Raw genomic sequence first — 18,270 nt, 5'->3', positions numbered from 1 at the left:
CCTGGAGCCACAGTTGAGACACCAGTGTAGTCAGGTCTTTGGAGGAGGTTTCTGTTGGGGCGCTGATCTAGAGGTCTTGTAGTAGTTGGGTCAGGAACAGTAGTAGGTTGAAGAGAGTCCAGGTCATTCAGTTTCCTCTCGGATGGTTGACAGGGGTGGTCGCCTGGTGAACTTTAAGGAGGTGGGTCCTGTGAGGGAGACCTGATAGGTGTCATTTAAGGAGGGCAGCGCAGGATTAGAGGTGACCTGTTTTAGACAAGAGAGGTGTACCCAGGAGGTGACCTTTTCGAGTTTAGCTGCAGTTGGGGTAAGGAGGATGACTTTGAATGGTCCCTGCCACTTTGGGGTTAGGTCACCCTGGGGATTATCAGACAGATAGACCATGTCCCCAGTTTGTAAAGGGGGCAGGGAGGCTTGGGGGTCAGGGGCAGGCAGATTGTGGTTGACGTATCTCCAGAGGGCATTGCGGAGTTGCGCCAGCAGAGGGGAGTGTAGGAAGCTTGGTATGGGAGGAGGTTCAGGGGGGAGTCCAGGAGGGAGCACGGGCCTTCCACACATCACCTCAAAGGGGCTCAGCCCCAGGGGCTTTCTGGGCAAAGCCCGTATTCTGAGGAGAACAATTGGTAAAAGTTTAGTCCAATCCAGATGTACCTTGAGGGTTAATTTGGTAAGGGTTTCTTTGATTATTCTATTCATCCTTTTTACCTTTCCTGAGGACTGGGGACGGTATGGAATGTGAAATTTCCAGGGTATCTGTAAGAATTGGACAAGTTGCTGGGTGACTTTGGATGTAAATTCTGGGCCATTATCAGACTGTAGGGATGAAGGCAGCCCAAACCTGGGGATAATTTCTGTGAGGAGGATTTGGGCCACTGTGTGGGCTCTTTTGTTTGTAGTGGGAAATGCTTCTACCCATCCCGAAAAGGTGTCTACAAGGACTAGTAGGTATCTGACTCTCCGGACCCGGGGCATATGAGTAAAGTCTATCTGCCAATCCTGTGCTGGGAGGCTGCCTCGCATTTGATGGATTGGAAAGGATGTCGGTTTAAGGTTGGAATTGGGGTTAGTACGTTGACATGTTTGACAGGAGCGGGTAAGGTTATCTAAATATTGTTGGTCAGCAGTGGATATGGGGAAGTGGTTACGGAGGAACTGCTGGAGTGTCTTGGATGAGGGATGAAAAAGTGAGTGTAGATAAGAGAGGATTTCTCTGGTGGTGGGAGGGTCGGGTGGAGTCAAAGATAAGATAACAGGGGACTGGAGGGAAGGATGGGACAGTGCTATCTCTTTTGCCTTCTGGTCTGCAGCATTGTTGTAGGCTGATATGAGACTTCCCTTTTGATGTCCCCTACAGTGGAGGACTGCGACTTTGTTTGGTAAGAGTGCTGCCTCTAGAAGTTTGTGAATCAGGTCTGAATTAATAATAGGGGATCTCTTTTGGGTTAGGAAACCTCTTTTTCTCCATATTAGGATGTTTGAGTGAAGTATGTTATAGGCATATTTGGAGTCTGTGTGGATGTTAACCCTTAGATTTTTAGCCAGAGTTAAAGCTCTGGTGAGAGCTATCAGTTCTGCCTGTTGGGAGGTGGTGTGAGGTGGCAGTGGTGAAGCTTCAATTGTCTGGGTTTTATGATTGTGACGAAGGTCCCCCTGGATGATGGCATATCCTGCTGCAAACGGTGGGGATTTTTGAGAGCTGCCATCAACGAACCAGTGTGGGGTGTCTGGGTCTAGGATGGGATGATCTGTTACATGTTGGAAGGGGTTTTGGGTAAGATCTACTGTTAGGCTGCAGCTATGTAAGAGGGAGTCTATTGTAGAGGACGTGGGTAATAAGCTGGCCGGGTTAAGGGGAGAGCAGGGGGAGAATGAGAGCTGAGGGTTGAGGAGAAAGGCATGTAGGACCTGTACCCTGGAAGGGGGAAGGGAGAGGAAAGCCCGATGTGACAGCAAGTCTCGGAAGGTGTGTGGAGAACAGACTGTTAAAGGGGCATGTCTAGAGAGTTTATTTGCTTCGGGTACGAGGGCTGCGATAGTAGCCATGTATGCAGTATGTAGTAGTATGCAGGGAGGCCACCCCTTGGTCACCATGTCCAGCTGTTTTGATAGATAGGCTATGGGAGCCCAGGTGTCTCCAGCCCGCTGACATAGAAGCCCCAGGGCCTGTCCTTGGTTGGAATGTGCAAAGAGAAAGAATGGTCTGGTGTGATCTGGCAGGTGGAGAGTTGGCACTCGGAGGAGGCTCTGGGTGAGTTGGTGAAGAGGATTGGCCAGCGAGGAACGATTAAAGAGGGGCTCATCTAGACATCCTTTAGTTGCCTCATAGAGCGGCTTTGCAATGAGGGAGAAGTTGGGGATCCAGATACGGAAAAAATTTAGGAGGCCGAGGATAGATAGGAGTTCCCTTTTTGTTTTTGGAAGTGGACAGTTAGTTAAGGCCTGGATTCTATCTGGGGGAATAGTTCTTTGTTGATGGGATATGGAAAGTCCCAGGTAGGTGACTTTTGTCTGGACTATTTGGGCCTTAGATTGGGATACCCGATAACCCCAGGATCCCAGGGCCCCAAGGAGTTTGGCAGGATGTTGGAGGCAGAGTTTTCGGGTTGAGCTACCAAGGAGGAGGTCATCTACGTATTGGAGGAGATGACTCGGGGCTAGGTTGAGAGTCTGTAGGTCCTTTTGTAAAGCCTGTCCAAAAAAGTGGGGACTGTCTCTAAACCCCTGGGGGAGAACTGTCCATGTTAGCTGTTGGGAAACGTGAATCTCGGGGTCTTGCCAGGTGAAGGCGAAAAGAGGTTGGGAGAGGGGGTGGAGGGGGATGGTGAAAAAAGCGTCTTTGAGATCTAATACTGTGAACTGGGTTGCAGTCGGGGGTATGGTAGACAGAAGGGTGTAAGGGTTAGGGACTACTGGGAATGTCGGCATAATAGCCTCATTGATTTTTTTCAGGTCCTGGACCAGTCTCCAAGAGTTTGGTCCCTTTCTTACTGCCAGAATAGGGGTGTTGTGTGGTGAATGGGTAGGAATTAGGATAGAGGCTTGAAGAAGACGGTCTATGATAGGCTTAAGTCCCTTGTGGGCCTCTGGGGTGAGAGAATACTGTTGTTGGGTGATTATAGTCGAGGGGTCTTTTAGGGTAATGTGGACTGGGGGATGATGTTTGGCTATTGATGGGTGATCAGTGTCCCAGACTTGGGGGTCTAAGGCAGGTAGATCTAAGGGAAGGTCAGGGGTGAGGGATAGGGACTGTCCAGGTGCCATTTGCATGCAGAATATAGAGACTGTATCGAGGGGGGGTATGGTAATAAAGACCCCCAATTTGGATAACAAATCTCTCCCTAGAAGTGCCATTGGGCACTGAGGCATTATGAGGAATGAGTGTATAACGGTTGATTTTCCAAATTGACAGAGTAATGGAGGGCTGATTTTTGGCCTTAGGGGAACTCCAGAGACGCCCTTGATTGTGATTTCTGAGTCTTGAGTTGGGCCAGAGTAGGAAGTTAAGAGAGAGAAAGTGGCTCCAGTGTCTATTATAAAAGAGGTCTCTTTTCCAGCCACTACCCCGTCTACCCTAAGTTCTGAGCTCGTGTTCAAGACACGGGCCGGGGGGCTGGAACCTGGGCCCCATCATTGGAACAATTCTTGTAGAGTTGGGCTGGGGTTCCCGGGAGAAGTGGGGATCTCCTCAGATGCGCCAGGGCATCCCTGTGGACATTCCACTCTCCAGGTCTGGGAGGTGGGGACCTCCCCAGGGGTGCCAGGGCACTCCCGGGGACAGTCTATCTTCCAGTGTCCCCATTGGCCACAGGTTGGGCATGCTTTTGTGGGGGGCCGCGGGTTTGGGCATGTCTTTGCCCAGTGTCCTGACTGGTTGCATCGGAAGCAGGGTCCGGGGGGAGTCTTAAGACCCGTTCTGGGATGACTTGGGCCAGGCTGATCTCTTTCTTTAATTGCTGCTGCCAAAAGAGCATATTTAGCTTTTCTCTCACGTTTTTTTTCTCTCTTAGCCTCCTCTTCTCTATTATTGAACACCTTGAAGGCTACTTCTAAAAGGTCTCTCTGGGGGGTCTCAGGGCCCTTTTCTAGTTGTCGAAGCTTGCGTCTGATGTCAGGGGCAGATTGACTGATGAACTGAACGTGAAGGTACAGTAATCCAGCAGGGGTAGTGATATCTAGGTTGGTATGTTTCTGGACTGCCTCTGTGAGGCGTGCCAAGAATAAGGCTGGATTTTCATCTGCCCCTTAGGTGACTTCCCTGACTCTATCATAATTGACATGGATATGAGTATTTTTCTGCATTCCTTTTAGAATGCAGGTGATCATATGATTGAGTCTCCTGATACCTGGGTCACCGGGCTGGTAAGTCCAGTGGGGATCTAACTGAGGCACCGCCTCATCTGCAACTGGGCTGTCCCGGTCTTGGTTATGTAAATGATCAGCGTGGGCTTTTGCCGCTTGCCAGATAGGGTCTTTTTCATCTGGGGTGAGAGTGGCATTTAGGATATAATATACGTCACTCCATGTGAGGTTATAGGCCTGGGAGAGTCTCAGGAATTCTTTTCTGTATCTGGTAGGATTTTCAGAAAATGATCCTAACTTTTCTTCTATCTGGCTCATATCTGACAATGAAAATGGCACATGGACTCGGGTGGGGCCCTCTGGTCCTGCGACCTCTCTTAGGGGAAACTTGTGCTGGGTACGTGACCGTGTGGCAGGGGGGGAAGGAAGGGGGGAGGGGGAGTCGGGGAGATGGGGTAGTGGGGCTGAGGGGGAGTCAGGAGAGGTTTCGGTGCCAGTAGGTGAGTTGGATGAAGGGGAAGGAGAGGGGCGGCGGGGTGGCGGGTAGGGAGGGGGCTCGTCCGCGGGGTCGAACTCTGGGGGTGCAGAAGGTTGCAGTCTGCGGTTAGTTGAGGAAGAAGAGCCCTTTTGCTTGGGAGGCAAGGTGCATAGAAGGACTTCGTGGGTGGAGCAGGCCTGGCATAGGGAGGGCCTGCTCCGAAGGGCCCAAAAGGCTTGGGCATAGGGGATCTCCGACCACTTGCCATTCCGTTTAAGGAAGTCAGTGAGATTTTGGAGAATGTTAAAGTCAAATGTGCCGACCTCAGGCCAGCGGTCTTGATTGTCTAATGGATATTGAGGCCAAATCTGTGTACAGAGTTGCTTTAAGCGGTTAGCTTTGAGTTCAGTGAGTGAGAGTGGTTTGAGCTTTTTGAGAACACAGGCCAGAGTGGCCAGACCCCATAATTGAAAGGCAAGCAGAGGCTCCTATTGGGAACTCGAGTCGTCACCCGCAGTCGCAATAGGAGTTATGAGAAGAGAGCTCTGTGTCGAGGTGGAGCGTCCCCCACCGTCGCCCACAGAGTGGCCCTGGGCCGGGGGTCCCGGGACCCGGAGAGGACTGAATTCTAGGGTGCCTCTAGAACTCTGTCCGGATCGGATCTTACCTTAATCTAGGGGCCGGCTGGAGTGGAGTGTTGCATGTGGAGTGGTCGAATGGCAAGAGGTCCCTATTCTGGAGGTCGTCAGAGAGAGAGAGAAAAGGGGGTAAAGCCGAGGCCTGGGGGTACGCAAATCATCAATAAAGCCTTAGCACAAGGCTTGCACCGCTCACGACAGCACAAGGCATCCCCGAGGGGAACTTAAGAGCCCTGGCAGAGAAGTGAGCTCGGAGGAAGTTTGCGCTCCCAGACTCCGGGGAAAAGGGGAAAACAGTGAGAGGGAGGGAGAGTGAGAGAGAGTGAGACGACTGCCTCGCCCCCTCCCGGGTTTCGGCACCAAAAATGTAAGGTACAGTTGCGGCGAGGCAGAAAAGGAAAGGCGACCTCAACAGAAGTAGGTTACCTTCATTCAGGCAAGGAGGGGCGACAGTCGGCCTAACGACCAGGCTGAGCGCAGAAAGGGATCAGGCAGGCTTCATGCTTATAGGGAGGTTTGTGGAAGCGATAAGGGAAACGTCAATCAGGCGGGATATTTTGAGTATTCTTTTGTTGAGATGACACTTGTAGTTGGGCAGGGGGTGATAAGTCTTCTGGGCGGGTGTAGGGGGTGGTAGGTTTCCGGACAGGGGGTGATAAGTTCCAGATAGATGCAGCTGGCCTGGAGCATCAGGATGGAACTAAAGTTATGCTTTGTTTTCTCCGAAGTTAGATGATTCAGCAAGGGGCCCTTGAGACTGTTGTTCTCTTTTCTAGGCCCAAAAGACTCCTTCACACTTTACTGTTAGAGAATTCTGTTTGCTTTTCTAATCTGTTGAACCATTCCCTCATTCTTATATGAAAGCCTGCGTATTGTTGAATACACACATACACACACTACACACACACACTTTACTATTAAAAATGCTGTTTGCTTTTCTAATCTGTTTAACCATTCATTCAAGAAGAGTGTGAGGCTATAGTTGGGGAAGGGAGTGACAGTGCATTTTCCGGTAAAATACTGGGGACTAGATTTAAGAAGCTAAAATGGCAAATGCAATTAAAATTTGGGAAGGCCTCTCTAGAAAAATGACAAGTATAACGATTTGCACTTCATTTATACCAAAGTTGGAAAAGTAAGATTTAAGCCCAGGTCAGCTTTTACTTTATGGATATTAAGTAAACAAGTGTGTATTTTCCACAATGGATTTAAGCACTATGCTGATGGAAAGAAGCATGATGTTAATAGTTTTCATGAACTTTCAAAGGCTGTTCATGTTTATAAAAATGCACTGCTCTTAAACACTCATCTAAATCAAAATTAAATTTCAGTATATTTGACAAAACCTGGTACACCGAGCTACAGAACTTTCTGCACATCTAATTCGTCTGCTTTTTCTGCAGCTGCTTAGAACCTTGAAATAGATCCCCTGCCTGAGGGCCAGTTCCTCTCCTGTTTTTCAAATGAGGACCTTTTCTGATCACCTTGACCTCTTCCCAGAAAGTACATAGATTATTCTGCTGCCTTCAGTCATTGTGTCTAATTTGGGTTGTTCCTTTTCCTTTTTTTTTTTGTGGAAGAGTGTAAAGATGATGCAGAATTTATCTACAAGTTGTGAGAGGATGTGGTTGAAGTGATTTAATTCCTACTTTTAAAACAATTATTTTTTTATTTCGGCAACATACCAAACCTAAAAAGAACAACCAATTTACTTTAAAAACAATTTAAGACAGTTAAGAGAAAGGATACTAAGGCAAAGAGCAGTAATAGAGGTAATGCACTGGAGGTTTTTTAGGTTCATCCCAGTTCTTAGCGTTGCCTGTTTTCAGTCTATCTCTCTCTCTCACCCCTGCTCTCCCTTCCCTCAAAGATTAAGCCCACTGCTTCCTGAAGTCTTGCATCAACCACCCCTCCCCCTACCCAGGCAGAGAAACCCATCTATTTATGCTCACCCCCTGCTTCCATCTCATACTCAGTTCTCTGCTGATTTTTATTTTCATTAGGCAGACCATCCATACTCATGAAAGCAATTATAAAATGAAAGGTTGTGAGGTAGTTTAGCAGCTTCTTTACAGCTAGCTCTGATTTTAGTGAGGATTTAAGGCCCAGCTTTTGGGCTGTCCCTTTCGTGGTTCAATTTTAAGCAATGTCTCTCAGCATAGACAGGAGGGTGAAGATTTAGAAGGAACTAATATGCGACCTATCAGTGAATCAGCTGACAAGAGCCTTAGGAAGTCTTTTTACTGTGTATTATTAACCTCACATTCTGAAGCTGTCTAAATTGACTGGAAGAAAGTTCTCTTGGTGCCTTATTGGTTTATCCTTGCAAACCTTTGTCATACTTTCTTGCCGTCGCTTTCAACGACAGGCCCATGTGTGTGCTGTGTGTCACTGTGCGCATGTACAGGCTTAAATAATGTGCCAGCAGCCCTGTTTCCAAGTTGGTATTCATTAGGCCCTTTCCTCCTGGGCTAGGGCTGCACTAATCCTGACACCGGCTGCCAGGAGAAAACCTCATGGATCCCACACCGAACCTTAGTAACAGCATCCGTGACCTGCAGTCTCAAGTACAGAATGGGAACCCCAGAGCTAGGAGACGAAATTGTATATTTTAATGAACTGCCACCCCTGCTAAAGAGGCTTCTTTCACTTTTGTGCTCTACAGAAAGACCAAGGGGGGTAGGAGGGACAAAGCTTTGAATCACTGCTTTCTAACACCGAATGGGGCCAACAGGACAGAGAACATCACAAATCTAGGCAGGTGTGAGGTACAGTGGCTGAGAATTGCCTGCTCCCTCTGCGTGCCCTTTCTTGCCTCCAAAGTCCAATCAAGTGATCCTGGGAAAGAAATCTGCCTGGGTTGAGGAGGGTGGTTCTGAAAGAAAAAGCTACCAGGACATGAAAGCAGGGTGAAGGGTAGGCAGGATGAAAGTAACTAAGTAACCCGACTCAGAACTCCCAGAACCTTCTAGCAGCTTGATGACCATTACAGGATTTATTTCAGCCAGGATAATGTCTGTGGTACATCATTTGAAGACAATATTACTTCATGTTCTTAAAAACTGTATCCATAGTATGTATGTGTTGTGGGTGTATATAAATAATTTATATATATGGGAGATTTAGTGACTTTTGATACGGGTTTGGTGCAGGTGAATTTATTACTGAGCCAAATGAGGCACATACCGAGTCAGTAGTTTGAGCCCAGGGCATTCACTACTTTTTCTGATTTCCACATATGTGTATTGCCTGTCCCATGAGGTATTGTCGATGTCATGTCAAATCCAGAACTCATAAAGCAATGCCAGTGGTATTTTATTTGTAGACAATTAACTCAAATCTATAAATTATTACTGGCAGATGATTACAATATTGAATCTCTTAACACTAACAAAAGGAAATCCAGAGCATCTTGATAAAGAGTTTTTTGTTTTGTTCCTGGAAGTCAGTAGAACAGCAGTTGTATGTGGTTATGTTAGTTTCAAGGTACTTAATTTGCTGACACTATTTCAGATAAAAAATCTGTATGTATTATATTTGTGGCAAGCTAAAATAATGGTTTGAGATTTTTATCAAATATGGAGAGTAGCTATTTATGAAAAACAAAGAAATGTCTGTTTTTGTTTCTTTGTTCCCAATTAACATAGATAAATTTTAAAGTGCATTAAAGCAATGGTAAAGTAAGTAAAAAGATGCTACACAAGTATTTTTCTCCTCATGCTTTTACAAAGAGACACACTGCTTTCTAAGTGATTCCCTGGAGTAGGAAATGGCAAACCACTCCAGTATTCTTGCCTGAAAAATTCCAAGGACAGAGGAGCCTGGTGGGCTACAGTTCACGGCATCTCACAGAGTTGGACATGAATGAGCATGCGCTGGCTGAAGGCCCTATGTGGATTCTAACTTAATTATCAGATTTTTCAGATATGAGTGGCAACCTTTTTATTGATAATGAAATTAAGCAAACTCCAATCACAGAAGCAGAACTAATGAAAACATGTTTTACTTGAATATACTTCTTAGGTTTCTCCTGCCAATCCTGTGATTGTTTTATGATTCACTGGAAGAAGGGAAATACACAAGAACAGAGGCACTGCCTGACATTGTGTTGTTTCGTCAGCTCTGTCTAGACTGCTGAAGCAATTCGGATGGAAGCGGTGCTGTTCTGTGTGTCTGCTTGGCAGTCATGAACTCCCCAAACTTGATCATTCAATTTACAACTTGGTATGAAGGCCTCCCAGGTGGCTCAGACGGTAAATTATGTGCCTGCAATGCTGGAGACCTGGGTTCAATCCCTGGGTCTGGAAGATCCCCTGGAGAAGGAAATGGCAACCTACTCCAGTATTCTTGCCTGGAGAATTCCATGGACAGAGGAGCCTGGCGGGCTATAGTCCATGGGGTCACAAAGAGTTGGACATGACTGAGCAACTAACACCTTCACTTTCATTAAGGTCTAAACACCAGTCAAGGAGCCCAGATAAGGAGATATATATTCTCCCTCTATATTTGTGGAGAACTGGTTCCAGGAACTTTCCCTCCTGCAAATACCAAAATCCACAGATGCTCAAGTCCTTTATGTAAAATGGTGCAATATTTCCATATAACCTACACACAGTCCTTCCGTCTTCCCCCTGCATCCTCCCATATACTTTAAATCATGACTAGATTACTTCTAATGTCTAAAACAAATCCTCAGTAAGGAGTTGTTTTAAGTATAATGCAAATGGTTGGTGGTATGCAGCAAATTAAAGTTTTGTTTTTCGGAACTTTCTTAAATTTTTTCCCCAAGTATTTCCAACCCATGGTGATTGAATCCACTGATCAGAACCTGTGGGTACAGAGGACCTATTGTAAGTTGATTTAAAGTTGCCACTTCCCTGACAATATGGACAGATGCTTAGCAAACCTGAGAGAATGTAGTGTCAAAGTAAGATGAGCATTGTTAGACTGGTACACATTAGGGCATTTGAGAGAATAGGAAATACAGCAGTTGAGCTGGATCCTGGTAGAAGAGCCACTGTGCCTTCCCCATACAGGTCGCCATAGTTGACACATCTTCCTGATGCTTTCTCATTGCTTATTCCCCACCAGTAGAAAAGGGGCCTGTTAGACTTGGGTGGCTAGAGAAACAGGTCATACTGCATTTTTAGTGCTTAGTTGCACAGCTCTTTAACTGGTCACATCCAGCAGGAGAGGCAGTGTGATTGTTCTATGCAGAGATTTGGGAGCTAGACTGACTAGGGACTCAAACTCCAGCTCCATCAGTCACGGGCTGCTTGATCCTAGACAGATTGTTTGACCTTTTAGTACTCTCATCTTAGTACTTTCTCATCTGTGAAAGGGCGATAATGATAGTATTTATATTTTAGAGTTGAGAGGATCTGAAGGATTAAACCAGGTTAAGGTAAGTATCAATAAAATGAGGAGGAAGCAGCCATTCAGGCATGGGATGGGAGAGAATTGAAAGACTAGTTTTCAAGTTTGTGTCTGTGTAAGAATCATTGGGGGTTCCTATTAGAAATGTAGATTTCCTGGCTTCGCTCCAGGAACTGAGATTCCTTTAGTCTAGGGTCCAAGAAGTGGTTCTTTTTGTTTTGTTTGCTTGTTTAAACTTTTAGAATTATTTTAGGTTTACACAGAAGTTGCAAAAATATATACATCTTGCCCTAACATCTTATCATAGCACTTTTGTTAAACTGAAGTCAAGATTATCATATTACTATTAACTCCAGACTTCATTTGGATCTCACCAGATTTTCTACCAATGTTTCTTTATCTGTTCCAGGATTCCACTCATTTCTTACAGGTTTTCAGCCCATGAGAGGCAGATGGTCTAGGGACCACATCTTGTGAAATACTGGGACACGTAAAAGACCAAGCAAGGTCAAACTGCCCTATCCTCATGTTGGGAAGATGAATGCAATTTTGAAGCAGAAGGGAATAAACTGGTGAGGCTCTGGAGGGGATGGGGGTGGATATAGCAGTTTGATTTTAAGCCTTGGGATGGAATTGCCTCCGTTGGATGAGAGGGGTTACCTGAAGAGTGAGGCATCGGTTCCTAACGCCAGGTGAGACAAGTTGTGGAGTCTGGAACGTGGGGTTGCTGCTTAGCCTGAGGTGATACGTCTAGAATTGTGGGCAGGTCAGGGGACTGAGTGCAGCAGATGGGGAACAAGCACCTTGAGGAGGGCCCAAGTAGTTGATTAAAGGGGATCACAGGGACCAGTTAGCCTGTGAGCCATATAAATCCTGTACTTCCTGGAACCTGCTAAGGCTTTGGAAGTGGATCACAGTAGTAACCAGCATCAAGCACTGCCACATTTGGCACCAGCAGAAAGTCAGAGGGTGAAGCTGAGATGATCCTCTTGAGAGAGGCCAGTGGGAGGTGACCAAACACTGAAACTTTGCCCTTGGAAGAGTCAGCTCCCACAGGGAGGAAATACAGGGCCACCGTCTGGGGAGCCAGAAGTAAAGGTTGGAAATGAGAATGCCAGGATGAAGGAATAGATGTTTTAAGAAAAAGTTAGGAGAACAATCTGAGTAGATATGGACACATTCTTGAGTACCTTAGGTTCTGAGGCTGTCGCTGAATTTTTCTAATATTCAAATCACTAGCTCCCTTCACATTTACCTGGGCCTTTTTTAAAGAATGTTAACCACTTTTCATTTGCCTCTGGATTCCTCTTAATTTCTATTTCACTTTCCTAGTTCTTTCTGCATCCCAGAGTTCCCTAAACCACAAACTGGTATTCTTAAAATTTGTTTCACACTAAGTAAATTGTTCTCTCATCTGCCAAACCCATTTAAAATAGACTAAATTGCCTCAGAAACCAGACTGCACCTGTGTACAAGGGACCAGACTTTGCTGAAGGGCTCCTGGATTTTATTTTTGCTGGCAGTGTCAGGCCGGCCAGGGTGGTAAGTGGCCAACAGTTGAGATCTTAGGTGATCTAATCCTTGGTAGATGCTAGGGATAATCAACAGATTCTGCACAGAAACTAGCGCTTGCCTGAGAGAGGCTCTGCCAGCCATCAGGTGCTTTACCTAGTAGCTCTGAACTCACAGACCACAGCTTCTGGGCGAGGAACAGTCCTAGTCACTCTACACGTGGTTAGAAGGCTTGTGTGATCAAAGAGTTCAGGTAACCTACATGCTGTATGGAAACACTTCCCAAAACATTGCATAACCTGAAATATAGAGGGAATGATTTTCCAGTAAATACTGACTTCATCAGCACTTTAAAAAAATCAAGTAATGGGATATCTTATAAAATGGGAAAACTAACAAATGAAACATGAGTTGTTATAAAACCAGGATTTAGTAATGTTGAATTTCAATAATGGGCATACAGGGTACTTTAGATGTGATAGAATAGGGTCATGATAGAATCTGATACAGAATGGAAAAAACTTCTCAGAAACACTGGGCCCTAAGTTGTCTTAGGGTGAACCACGTGAATTTAATGTAGAAAAATGACAATTTCATTTGGTTCAAACATAGATTTGAAACCTTTGTCTTGTCCTTATAAAGTTCAGTTCACAGTATTCCAGTTAAAATTGCACCGTCAGTATATTCCAAAAACTAAAAATGAAAATAAATTTGAGTTGAGGTATTCTTTTATAGTCTTAGTACTTTAGGGAATAAACTCTTCCTAGGTATAAAATCTCAACAATACCCTATTGCCCCTACTAGGAGCTAGTTTTCATGCCCTATAGTACTTATGAGAACCTTTAAGTTTTCCATTTATCAAAATGGCTGTAATTGTCTCTAGAATTAACACTGAAAGAGCAGTTTTTGGTGATTCTAACTTGTCTTCAAACTACAGTCGTGTCCAAGCAGTGTTCCTACCCCCACTTTTTTTTAACCTTTGACCACTCGAGATGTGACAGCATTTCTGCTTAGTAACTGGCATATTATTACATGGTACAAACTATCTTAGTGATTTGTCATAGTTTTTCTCTCCTTCTGCACTAATTCAGATTATTTCTCCTAATCAACAACTTACCAAGAGCAAAGTTAAAAGATCTGACCTTAGGTAGTGAATGAAGGTGGATGAAGACACAACAGTACTATCAGGAGTGATGGAGTATTGTGTGAGTGCAGTGACCAGGGCCTTAGAGAAACCTGACGGTGACCTGGTACATCACATGGCTTGTTTAACATCACCCTCTTTATAACAACACAGTTCTACTTCCTCTTATTCCATTTTCTCTCCTGTTCAGTGGCTTGAAATCCTCAAGTAACTCATGTTCTGATTCAACAGTATTTCTGTAACTCCTTTCTGTGTTTTACCTTTTATCTTCCAGTGTGCTTTTTTCCCGTTGGTACAATAACACACAATTCCAAAGTGCCATCTAACGCACCATGCCACTGAGCACCACAGCCAGTGATTTTAAGTGTACTAAATTATCTTCTGGTTGAAAAGAACATAAGCCGAAGAAATAAATGCCTCTTAACTAAAGGCAACGGTCAAAGAAACTTTTGAATGGGGAGTCGGAAAATGCTTTTAGGCCTGCCTATCAGAGCGGACTGAGAACATTTGCGCTAAGCAGAGCCGTGATGTTACGGGAGCAGTGAGAAGGTGCACAACAGCCATGTATTTTAATTAAAATAGAGTTTATTAGCTTTTCTTTTAATATAAACACGAGGAAGAAAAACCACACAAGTTGTAGCATCCTTTTCAAAATAAAACTGCAATCGATACTTGAATCTCCAAGCTCCATAAACAACATTTTTTGAGGTGGTAGACTGTAATATTTTATATCCATTATTTATCATTTATGTCTCTGTCCTTTAAAAATGATGGAACCTGTGGCACTCAATATAATGTGAAGCCTTGCTATAAAGAGAGAAAGTATTTCTAGCCCAGAAATGCTTTGTTTACAGGCAAAATTCCTAGGATTATGTTTGAGAAGGTAGGAGAAAGATTTTACATAGTTGAGAACACTTTTTTTTTTTTAATGTTTCAAGTTTAGGTGACATCATTACCAATTTCCTAAAAGACTGATTACTGGACCTCCCTGTCTTTTAATGGGCTTCCTGGTGGCTAAGCGGTACCCTGTGTTTTAAAAAGCCTGAGGTAAGGGTTCCTAAGATTTATCTTTCCTCAAGTAACAACTTGAAGTGACACACCTACAGCCAGGTTAACACGCAGAACAGAAAAGCTGTTTCATGTCGCTTACTTTCCTGTCACTACTGCTAGGGTCCAGTTCCTTTCAGTTTATTACCGAGAACTATTGCTATTGTTCATTATTCCTTTACCAAACCTAGAAAAAAGAAACTTCCCTGTTCAAGCTGATCAACAGCCCAGCCAGGCAAAGGACTATTTTAAAAAGAGGAGGCCAGGTCTATAAAGATACAAGATATCCTCCTGAAGTCTTTGTGCAATTTGAAGCTTTGATACTTGTAGAAATATAAATGCTACAAACTTAGAAAACATCACCTGAGAGTTTACTTGAATTTCTTCTAAACTCATTTAGTTTTGTAAATTTTAAACATTAAGCTCTTAATTTTAACCTTTTGTTTCAGCCTATTGTTTGCCATCTTCAAGAGGGACTGAAACAAAAAATTCAAATTAAAAGCTTAACATCTAAGATTTACAAAACTAAATGAGTTTAGAAGAAATTCAAGTAAACTTTCAAGTCACATTTTGCGTCTGTAGCATTTATACTTCTGCGGCAGTGTCCTGGAGTGTCCAAGCACACTGTATTAAAGCTTAAAATTGCACCAAGACTTCTGGGACACCTTCTATTTCACTATCTGCTTATTTCTGGACTAACAGGTTGGCTAGAATTATGAAAATATCCTTTAATACAAGTATTTAACAAAGAGGAAAATCATCAGAAAATGAGAAGCACCATTAGCGTTAACAAGAAACGCAGCTCGGACCCAATAGAAGTAGGTAACAACATACTTTCTCTGCTTATGATCCCAAACATGCTAATATGCTAATAAGTAGTGCTTGCAAAAAAACTGAATGACAAGTGTTATTCAGCAGCTTTTTGGTTTAAACTGATTGCCAAAAATGACTAGCAGCTTCAATGAAATAGGGAGGAAGAATCCTTCAAAACCTAACAGTGCTACAGCAGTCTGTTCCTAAGTGGCTTTATGAGTCGTCAGGAGTCCCGTGTTTGAACGGCAATACTGCAGTGATTCTAAAGGAATATGCAGCAATATGGGCGAGAAAAATAGGAAAAAGTAAAAGTTATACAGTTAGTGTCTTTAAAGTCTAAAAATTTAAACTATTAAAAAAACCTCACATAGTTCACAGTTATCGGCCTACACAGTAAGCAAATATCTGTGGGTGGGTTGGAAGCTTTTAGCTTTGGAGTGGTTTTTGTAACTCTGTTTCCATTAAAAAGGACAGAAGAGTGTGTTGCCTTGACAAGGTCCAGTTTTTCCTATGACCATAACCTTTGCTGTCTGCAAGTCTCTTGAATTCAGTGTCTTTCTTCTAGGTGAAAATACTAACTTTGCTGGTTTCTGAGCAGGAGAGGTGGTATTTCTCCAGTCCTTGTTACCAGGGGTTCATGATGCTGCAACCCCTCACCTCTCTCTGTTCATGAGAGGATGGCATTGGAGCGCTGAATACCAATGAAATTATCAGTGCTGAAAGACCTTCTCACAGCAACTCTGCCCAAGTCTTTGTATTTGTCTTCACACAGTCTGGAGATGGCCTAAGAAAGTCAATCAGATAGAACGTAAGTATAATTGGGGGAAAAAAGTTCCAACCTTAAAGAAAGCAGCATTGATAAGCCACACATCTGCATTCATTTAGGTTGACAGTTGCTGCTACTTTGGATAGCTCATATCTACACTGCTGTTTCCCTAAGATAATATTCTTCAAGGGCTATGATGAGATTGCTGGGGCAGGGAGGAACATATTTAACAACCGGGTTCCCAAAATAGGCCCCATCTAACAGCAATATGATGTTACCTACATACTAGGTCCTTAAGCATAATGAACACACCTGAGCAAAACCAGTGTTTACCCAGCTATTCAACTTCTATTCAGTCTTCATTATTTACTACACACTAAGAACATTTTAATGAGGTAGGTGTGTGTTGAAGGCAAGAAAGGTCTAGTGATGAAGCACTACAAGGTGCTATTTCACATGCATGTAAATTATTGTAGAAAAATGTCTTATTTCTAAAGTACCAAGGTACCAAAAGAGTGTCAACTTTATATGTATTCATTTCAGTGGCACATTCTGCTGTATACCCACCAGAAATCACAAACGACTTCAAATTACTCTGCAAACCACTACTACAAATGCCTTCATCCCATGTCTGTTACCACTTCCATTAAAAACCCACCTACTTTCTACATCCAGTTTCTGAACCCACATTATAATTTCCAAGTATAGGTCTCACAGGTTAGCCCCTGATGCTTCTGGTCTAATAAACTCATGGGGCTGAACTGTGATACACACAAACACACACTACAAGCTCAGGCAGTTAAGAGTGGTAAGTAATTATCAATGTACATATGATTAGGGATACAATTATAAGAAATTATTCCTGTATGGTTATATGTAAGTGTGGAGGTTCAAATGGAAAACCATTAAGAACAGTTAAATCTGATTTAAAATATTCTGAATTATGGTTACATAAGAGATATCTGTAATTTTTTTTAAAAAAATAATGGGATATCTCTGTCTAACCCATAAAAGACACAGGGAATAAGATGCCAATGGGTTAATAAGCTCTTCAAACTGTTAGTCACGGCGTAGTGTAAGTCAGCCACAGATGCTGGCTTTGGTGGCTGACAGAAAACCCAGTTAGTGAATCCCCAGTCTTACCTCTAGGCTCTGTGCTCTTTCTTTGCTAAGAGGAGCAGTTAGAAAACTCAGGTTGTTGTCATCTGCTAAGGAGCAAAGGTCAAAGTAGTATTTGGCATAAACACTGGCGGAAACATTAATATTAAACTGAAGGAGCTCCAGAAAGTGCCTTTCCATCTCATTCCTGGGGGAGGAGAAGACAAAACCAACATAGGACAATTTTAGTCAACTGGGCTATCTTCAGAAACCCCATTCTGTGCCACAACAGCTCTAAATACAGTTTGGAAATAAATAATGGCTCCCCAGCTGGATTAATACACTAATGTTCAAACAAGGTGCAGCTCTTTGTGGTTCTTCCTGCGTCCTGGCACTTGGAGTTTGGGACAAGGGGGGGAGGTTACGGCCCTCTTATGCACCCATGCTGCTGACTCGGGGGCTCATTCTTCAGAGTTCCATTAGTGCAGCTGTGCATTCATGCTCCACGCTCACTCACAAGGCCCCGCTATAGTCATCAGATGAAAGGAATGATGTATGCTATTTATTAGCTCTGGAGAACTTGCAGACATTTTCACCGATAACAGGAAGGGGCTTACTGAAGTAGAGACACGCCAACAAAAGCAGTAGGCACATCACCACGGCAACAAATGGGGCCATGGAGAGCCACTGCTATTATCTCTGAGGGGAGAAGACTCTTGAGGCAACAAGGATTCATCTCAGATAAATAAATAAATAAGCTACACTCCATGTGAAAGGGAATCCCCTCCCCCCGCTCCAGTGCAGGGGACTGTGGCAAAGGGCAGAATGCAAGTTTCTGTTCCTCTTAATCCCAGTAGGACCAGAAGGTGTTCCTGGGACAGGATGGGATACACTTTTTAAGCTATGGGAGGCAGTAGGATTAAGGGGAGACATCTTGGCTAGACTAAATGCACCTGAGCAATGACCCCGATGGAGCACTTCCCCCTGTGCTCCGTCCGCCGGCCCTGACTAGGACAGAAGGTGCATAGGCACGCAGGGGGCGAATTCAATGAAGTGGGAAAGTAGGGTCCTGGGAGCAGGTCTTTCCTGTGGGACCATA

The 18,270-nt window shown here is 44.1% G+C and overlaps 1 protein-coding gene across 4 annotated transcripts in view; it reads right to left on the bottom strand.

The window, feature by feature from the left end:
• Positions 1 to 14,012: 14,012 nt before the first annotated feature.
• LOC133050097 (cyclin-Y-like protein 1) overlaps positions 14,013 to 18,270 on the bottom strand; it is a 35,425-nt gene continuing 31,167 nt past the window's right edge. For all 4 annotated transcript variants that reach the window (XM_061134219.1, XM_061134217.1, XM_061134220.1 and 1 more), the window contains 2 exons: positions 17,217 to 17,379; positions 14,013 to 16,091 (listed from right to left, as the gene is read on the bottom strand). In XM_061134219.1, coding sequence (XP_060990202.1) covers positions 15,975 to 16,091; positions 17,217 to 17,379 — 280 coding nt within the window. In that variant the 3' untranslated portion in view covers positions 14,013 to 15,974. The remainder of the gene's footprint in view (positions 16,092 to 17,216; positions 17,380 to 18,270) is intronic.

This window comes from Dama dama, chromosome 31 (assembly GCF_033118175.1).
Source record: "Dama dama isolate Ldn47 chromosome 31, ASM3311817v1, whole genome shotgun sequence".
In the NCBI taxonomy this organism is placed as follows: domain Eukaryota; kingdom Metazoa; phylum Chordata; class Mammalia; order Artiodactyla; family Cervidae; genus Dama; species Dama dama.
This window is presented reverse-complemented; position numbering and strand designations above follow the sequence as displayed.